Source organism: Mus pahari, chromosome 23, assembly GCF_900095145.1.
Source record: "Mus pahari chromosome 23, PAHARI_EIJ_v1.1, whole genome shotgun sequence".
Taxonomy (NCBI): domain Eukaryota; kingdom Metazoa; phylum Chordata; class Mammalia; order Rodentia; family Muridae; genus Mus; species Mus pahari.
Genome location: NC_034612.1, coordinates 14,404,266 through 14,412,441, shown reverse-complemented (window position 1 = coordinate 14,412,441; position 8,176 = coordinate 14,404,266). Strand labels below are relative to the sequence as shown.

At 47.8% G+C, this 8,176-nt stretch overlaps 1 protein-coding gene across 1 annotated transcript in view; it reads left to right on the top strand.

The window, feature by feature from the left end:
• The window catches only part of Rilpl2 (Rab interacting lysosomal protein like 2), a 13,852-nt gene that overhangs the window by 2,213 nt on the left and 3,463 nt on the right, over positions 1-8,176 (top strand). The window contains exons 2-3 of the mRNA XM_021187050.2: positions 5,305-5,456; positions 6,252-6,356. Of these exons, the coding sequence (XP_021042709.1) occupies positions 5,305-5,456; positions 6,252-6,356 (257 nt within the window). The remainder of the gene's footprint in view (positions 1-5,304; positions 5,457-6,251; positions 6,357-8,176) is intronic.

Here is an 8,176-nt window from a genome sequence, read left to right as displayed (position 1 = left end):
CTCTGTCTCTCTCTGTCTCTCTCTGTCTCTGTCTCTCTCTCTCTCTCTCTCTCTCTCTCTCTCTCTCTCTCTCTCTCTGTCTCTCTCTCTCTCTTTGTCTCCCTTTCTCCTAACCCTCTGTCTCTCTGTCTCTGTCTGTCTGTCTGTCTGTCTGTCTGTCTTTCCACTTACTGATTTCTTGTTTTGTATTATTTAAGGCAGGGTCTTACTCTGCTGCTCAGGCTGCCTTCAAACTCATGGTAATCCTCCTGTCCCAGTCTTTCTGAGGGTCACAATCAAGGATGTGAACCACTGCCACTGGCATATTTCGTCAGCTTCTAAGTCACAGGGACAGTTAAGGTTGTATCTGCAGAGAGGTCCTTCCATCGTAGCCTGGCCTTGGAGGTTCAAGAAAAGTCTATCTGCTTGAGCTGCCGGAGTTACTCAGCCACACATTCATGCCGTTTGGCGTGGTCCGTCTTCAGGCACAGGGCAATGGAGGAAGCTGCATCATGGTCTGGAAAGAGTGACTTGCATGGGGCCCGGTGATTTCCCCCATAGGGCAGAGGGGACAAGTGTCAGAGGCACAAGATGAGGTGGCGTATTTTCTTCCTTAAATACAGTCTTAAGATGGGGTGCGTGTGTGGAGTGGGGTGGGGAGCCGGATGTGGTGACACATGTCTGTCATACCAGCTTGGGAGGCCAAGGCAAGACCATAGGGAGTTTGAGGCCAGCTTGGGCTACATGGCAAGACCATGCTCCCAAGAAGGAAAAGAAAAAGCCCCAATGAAGGAGCCAGAGAAATCCCCAGGGAGGTGAAAGGGACTGAAGCCCCATAGGAGGAACATCAATATGAACTAACCAGTACCCTCAGAGCTCCTTGGAACTATACCACCAATCAAAGAAAACACATGGTGGAACTTGTGGCTCTGGGTATATTTGTAGCAGAGGATGGCCTAGTCGGTCATCAATGGGAGGAGAGGCCCTGGGTCCTGTGAAGGCTCTATGCCCCATGATAGGGGAAATGCCAGGACCAGGAATGGGAGTGAATAGGTTGGGGAGCAAGGGGAGGGGAAGGGGATAGGGGGTTTTTGGAGGGGAAACTAGGAAAGGGGATAACATTTGAAATGTAAATAAAGAAACTAATAGAAAAAGAAAAAAAAAGAAAAAGCACAAAATTAAAGAATAGATTTTTACCGAGTTTATTAAAACATCGTGGTTTTTTAAAAATTATGATTTTTAAATTGTCTTTACTTGTAGTCAGATATGTGTAACATGAAATCTATTCGCCATCTTTACTTACTTATTTATTTTTGAGACAAAGCCTCACCATGTTGACCAGGAACTCATCATGTAGACCAGGCTAGCCTCAAACTCACAGAAATCCACCTGCCTCTCAGAGTGCTGGGTTTATGGGTTTACTTAAAAACGATTTTTAGATTTATTCATTTTCCCTTATGTGTATAAGGATTTTGTCCATATATGTATGCACCATGTGTGTGCCTGTTAGACCCCCTGGTTTTGGGGTTATTTATGGTTGTGAACCAACACATGGATGCTGGGAACGGAACCTGGATCCCTGGCAATTTACCCAGTGCTCTTAACCACTGAGCCATCTTTCTAGGTACTGGCTTTAAAGGTGCGGGCCACAACACTAGTCTGCTTTTCATTTGTTTGTTTGTTTTGTTTTGTTTTGTTTTTAATTGGTGTTATTTGGGGTGGGGGCAGGATTTCTCTGTGTAGCCCTGGCTGTCCTGGAACTCACTGTAGACCAGGCTGGCCTCAGTCTCAGGAGACCCACCTGCCTCTGCCTCCCGAGTGTTGGGGTTAAAGGTGTGTGCCACCACTGTTAATTTATTATTATTTGTTTTTTACCATGGTGGGGATAGACCTCAGGCCCTGGCTCACGCTAGGCAAGTGTTCTACCACTGAGTGGTTTCCCCTGCCCGCCTTTGCCATGTTTAACGGCACCAAATTCATTCACACACAAGAATTTTTTTCCTCTACATTTATTTACTTTGTTATGTATTTGGGACTGGTGATGTGCAGACAGCTCTCTGGAATGGATTCTCTTTTGACCTTGTGGGATCCGGCGGGTCAAAGATGGCTTTAGGTTTGGCAGTAAATACTGTTGTCTGAATTAGGTTTCCATTGATGTGAAGAGACACCATCACCAAGGCAACTCTTAGAAGGACCACCTTCCACCGGGGCTGGCTTACAGTTTCAGAGGTTTCAGTCCATTATCATCATGGCAGGAAGCATGGCAGCATTCAGGCAGGCCTGGTGCTGGAGAAGGAGCTGAGAGTTCTACATTTTGTTCTGAAAGCAAACCAAAGACCTGCCTGCCTGGCAGCTAGGATGAGGGTCTCAGAGCCAAGCCCCACCCACACAGTTTCACACTTTCTCCCACAAGGCCACACCTCCTAATACTGCTACTCCCTGGGCCTTCAAACTACCAGAAATACTTTTACCTGCTGAGCCATCTCTCTGGCCGTGATTTTTATTTATTTATTTATTTGCTTATTTATTTATTTATTTATTTTTGCTTTGGTTTAGCACAGTTGTCTCATTGGATTCCCTAGGCTGGCCTCATGTGCTCTCCCTGTCGCCGCCTTTGGGTAACTAACGGTCCCAGAGGTTCCCCTGTGCCCCAGCTTGCTTTCTGTCTCCGTGAATTGACCTATTGTAGGCGGGTTCACCTCATCACATTCTTTCCCTTCTTTGTGACAGGTTCTCCAGCCCTGGCTGCTCTCGGACCCACCACGTAGCAAAAGCTGGCCTTGAATTCCTGGTCCTCCTGCCTCTGCTTCCGAAGTGCTGGTGTGACAGGTCTTAGCCAGCATGCCCAGCCTCATACAATTAGCATCTTAGTATTCCTACCTCTCGCTTCCCCTCCTCTCTCCTTCTTCTCTTTCTGAAATGTAATTTCAAAATTCAGGTAGTATAAAGGTACTTAACTTAACACACACACCCACACACACACACCCTACTTCCCCTGCCCTCTCTACCCTGCTCTTCCCTGGAAAGATTTTTGAATGATCCTTGATCCTTCCCTTCTGTGAGGGCTAGCCCTCAGGGAGAAGCACACGGCTGTGGCTGTCCCTTGTTTTGCAGCTGTGTGATGGCCACGCTGCCTCTCTGCCTCTTGGTGACTTTCCTGCAGTGCAGCTGAAAAGTTGAACATAAACCAGAAGGAGAAGAGCTTCTGTGGACATGGTGCTGCATGTCAGTCAGCCCAGCAGCCAGGAGGCGGAGGCGGAGGCGGAGGCAGAGGCGGAGGCAGGGGGATTACTATGAGACCAGCCAGAGCTGCAGATTGAGATCTGGACTTGAAAGACCAAAAAAACTAACCAAAGGAAACAAAATGAAGAGTCCAAAAACTGCCAAGCATGGTGGCGCACGCCTTTAATCCCATACTCAAGAGTTCGAGGCCACCCTGGTCTACAGAGTGAGTTCCTGGATAGGTAGGGCTACACATAGTGAGGCCCTGTCTCAAAAACAAGCAGTCCCTCTTTGAAAGATTTATTTATTTATTTTATGTACCCTGTAGCTATACACATGGTTGTGAGCTTTCAGGTGGTTGTTGGGAATTAAATTTAGGACTTCTGTTCACTCTGGCCCAAAGATTTATTTATTATTATACATAAGTACACTGTAGCTGTCTTCAGACACACCAGAAGAGGGCGTCAGATCTCATTACAGGTGGTTGTGAGCAACCATGTGGTTGCTGGGATTTGAACTCAGAACCTTCAGAAGAACAGTCAGTGCTCTTACCCGCTGAGCCATCTCTCCAGTCCCCAAACCTGGGAATTTTTGTTTGTTTGTTTTGGTTTTTCGAGACAGGGTTTCTCTGTGTAGCCCTGGCTGTCCTGGAACTCACTTTGTAGACCAGGCTGGCCTCGAACTCAGAAATCCGCCTGCCTCTGCCTCCTGAGTGCTGGGTTTTTCTTTGTTTTTTTTTGTTTTTTGTTTTTTGTTTGAAGCAGGGTCTCTGTGTACTTTTCGCTGTCCTAGAACTCCCTACTGTAGACCAGACTGGCTTTGAAATCACAGCATTCCACCTGCCTTTGCCTCCTGAGTACCAGGATTAAAGATTTTTTTGCCACCACGCCTGGCCTAATTTTTGTTTTATTCCCTGGACTCAGGAACTGGTAAAACATTTCCCAAGCACCCTTCAGCCACCCAGGGAGTGACTTGGGAAGTCCTGAGTCAGCATTCTATTTTTAAAAAACTATGAGACATGTCTTTGTTTTTCTGTGAACTTGGAAATTTTCCACTGTCTTATGGGAGGTGAGAGTCCTGAGCTGAATGTATAACTGACGCACCACTAAGGAAGTCTGTGAACGTTCGTAAGTTTTCAGCTTCACCTGAGGCAATGGAATGTAGCTGTGAGACTAGAAACACAGCGGCAGCGTGACTGTGTCCCATGGGAGTCACGTTGGATTTTCCTATGACATGATCCATTGGATCTTGTGACTGCTGTGGTTCAATATTTTCTTGGGAGTTTTTGGTAATGGAGAAGGGACCCCCCCCCCCCGGCTTCATACATGTGAGGCAGGTCTTTAGTGCTCAGCATCTTCCTCCTTTTAAATTAACAAATTAATTAAAAAGATTTGTTTATTTAATGTATGTGAGTACAGTGTCGCTGTCTTCAGACACGCCAGAAGAGGGCATCAGATCCCATTACAGATGGTTGTGAGCCACCATGTGGTTTCTGGGAATTGAACTCAGGACCTCTAGAAGAGCAGTCAGTGCTCTTAACTGCTGAGCCATCTCTCCAGCCCTAATGTATTTACTTTCATTTCATCTGTATGGGAGAATTACCTGTGTGTATATGTGTGCACCACATGTGTTTGCTTAATGCCTGCGGAGGCCAAGAGAGGGTGTTGGATACTCTGGAACTAGAGTTTGTATAGGTACCCAATCGGGTCCTCTGAAAGAACAGGGAGTACTCTTTTGTTGCTTGGTTGGTTGGTTGGTTGGTTGGTTGGTTGGTTTTTTTGAGACTGGGTTTCTCTGTGTAGCCCTGGCTGTCCTGGAACTCACTTTGTAGACCAGGCTGGCCTCGAACTCAGAAATCTGCCTGCCTCTGCCTCCTGAGTGCTGGGATTAAAGGCGTGTGCCATCACTGCCCGGCTACATGGAGTACTCCTAACTGCAAAGCCATCTCACCAGCCCTGTACGCTGGTTTTCATTGATGAATGCTGTCCGTTCCTGTGTCTGTCATTTCGATATTTGAGTCCTCAGTTTGAACAGTAGTGGGTCCCTTCGGGGACCAGTGTGGTCCGTCGTGGCGACTGAGCCTGTTGGTATGTTGTCTTTCAGGTGAACTTGGGACCCGACAAGATGGTAGTGGATCTGACAGACCCCAACCGGCCCCGCTTCACTCTGCAAGAGCTGAGGGAGGTGCTGCAGGAGCGAAACAAGCTTAAGTCGCAGCTGCTGCTGGTGCAGGAGGAACTGCAGTGCTACAGGAGGTGGGCTCCCTACGGTGGTCTTGGATGCTCACCGCATCACAGACTGGCTCCCGTGCTCACTCACCCCGTTTACTGAACACCCAACTGTGTGCCAGGCACGGAGGGGCGCGCACAGCTTCACAGCACCGGACAGTGTGGGGCCCTTGGTGGCAAAGGTCCTTGACAGTCTCAACGGGAAACTGTGTGCAGGCATCTGGGCAGAGGCGGTGCATTTGTTTAATCTCAGCCTTGGAAGGCAGAGTCGAGTGGGTCTCTAAGTTCTAGGCAAGCATGGTTTATAGAGAGGGTTCTAAGACAGTGAGGGCTATACAGAGAAACCCTGTCTTCCCTGGGAGATGAAAAAGGAAATCTAGGCTGGAGGGGGGGGGGTGCCTGTTTTCCTAGCACTCCAGAGGTAGAAGCAGGAAGGTCAGAAATGTCTCCACAAACAAACATAAATGAGGTCTGCGCATGTGTGGTCATGCGTACCTGTAATCCTAACGTATGTCTGGACAATCGTGAGTTCAAGTCATCCTGAGCTGTGTAATGAGACCCTGATTCAAGACAACAGGGTCAGCCTTGTTAGAACACCCCTTTAATACCAGCGCTCAAAGGACAGAGGCAGCTGGATAGATCTCTGTAAGTTAGAGGCCAGCCTGGTCTACATCATGTGACTTGGTTTCAAAACACATGATGAGGACAACGGATGCCTTATTTTACTTGTTTTTGGTGTCAAGGGATGTGCCCCACCACTGAACTAAGACCCTAGGGAAGCAAGACAGAGTACAACTATTGACTTGCTTCCTGTCTCCCCAGTGGTCTGCTTCCTCCCAGAGAAACTCCAGGAGGAAGAAGAGAGAAGGATGCTGTGGTTGCCATGGGCAACGGGGAGAAGGAGGAGAGGACCATTATGAAGAAGCTGTGAGTCACCTGGATGTCCCCCATCACTGCTCTGTCAAGAGCATGGGACATTGTGGGTTGGGATGGGAAGGCTCCTCTCTCTCCTGGGATGTGGGTACAGCCAGTAGGGAAGCCCTACACTCCCTTTTATAGCTGTAACCAGTACCAGGAGGAAGTCTGGGAATTGGACAGATCCTGGCAAGGTGTGGGCAAGAGTCTGCCCACTGAATGAGAATCTCTCTGACTCAAGTACTTTGAACCATAATGTTATTGACATCATAATTACTCATAGGTTAGCTCTTCTATATTCCAGGTTGTACTTTGCCATGGTCAACCAGGGTCTAAAAATATTAAATGGAATATTCCAGAAATCGTGAGTTCTCAGCCAGGTGTGGCGGTGCAGACCTTTATTCCCAGCACTTGGGAGGCAGAGGGATCTCAGAGTTCATGACCAGCCTGGTCTACAGAGTGAGTTCCAGGACAGCCAGGGTTCTGTTACGGAGAGAAACCCTGTATTGAGAAAGAATAATTTAAAAAAAAAAAGGTAGTAAATTTTCAGTTGCAGGCTGTTGTAAGCAGTGTGATGAAATATTTTACCTCCCACCATGTCCAGTTTGGGCAATAGGCCATGTGGTTGTCTTTTCGAAGCCAGGCTGTCTCCACCCTCTGCCCAGTCATCAGTTCCTGAGCCATCTCAGTTATGGGTCAAGGGTTATGGACCTAGAGCAGAGTCTGTGTGCTCATGAACCCTTCGTCAGCGGTGGCTCCAAGGCGGGAGGGCCTGATATCAGCCAGCAACTTGGCATGCTAAAGATAAATCTCTCTATAAGGAACTTCTCTGTTAGTGCAATACACTTCTCTCTAATAAGGAGGAAGAGGATTGGGCCGGAGAGATGGCTGGGCAGTTGAGAGCATTTGTTGCTCATCTGTTCTGACGCGTGTCTTAGTTGACCTTCTATTGCTAGAATGAAATGCTGAGAGCAAAAGCGACTCGGGGAAGAAAGGGTTAATTATATTCCCACTTCCATGGAACAGTTAATAATCTAAAGCACTTAGGGCAGTGTTGTGTGGCTGAACTTTTCCTGGGAAGATGGAACACACATCTATCTACTCACCCCAGATAGGGAATCCCCAGCAGACCAAAATACAGATACCACCAAAGTCCATCCAACATGGTGAACCATGAGTTTTCCTGGGGTTACTTACAGGAGGATGGGGGGAGGGATTACTTATGGGAGCAGAAATGACTCAGACAGCTGCATCTCCAAGACCCATCCCAGTCTGGGTGACAGCTCACAAAAGCTGGGAACCCAGAGCACACTGTGCAGTTAGCTGGGAGGACAACAGGCTGGAGAGTGTCCTTTCCAGGTCCCTCAGTTGGGCGCCTGGAAGCCTCTTTCAGGCAGCAAGACTGGATCTCAGGGTCGTCTTTGCAGTTAGTCTCAGAGGGAGTCTCAGCTTTTAGTGCTTCCTTTGGCAGGGACCTAGTGAATCTGCTCAGTTTCAGGGACTTCCTGAAGAAGCTCTTTTTTTTTTTTTATTTAGTTGTTTACCTTCCTGCCTCTAAGGAATTTCCCTGCAAGACTGAAGCTAGAATTCAAAGGTAGGAGAACCTGGACGCAGGAGGCGAGGCCATTGAGGAGTGCTCCTAACTGGCTTGCTCCCCATGGCTTGCTCAGCCTACTTTTGGAACCCAGAACCATCAGCCTAGAGCTGGCACCACCCACAGTGGCGGGATTTTCCCACATCAATCACAAATTAAGAAAATGCCCTGAAGGCTTCTTATAGAATGTTTTTTTGTTGTTGGTTTTGTTTTTCTTTTTTTTCTTTTTTTTTTTAAA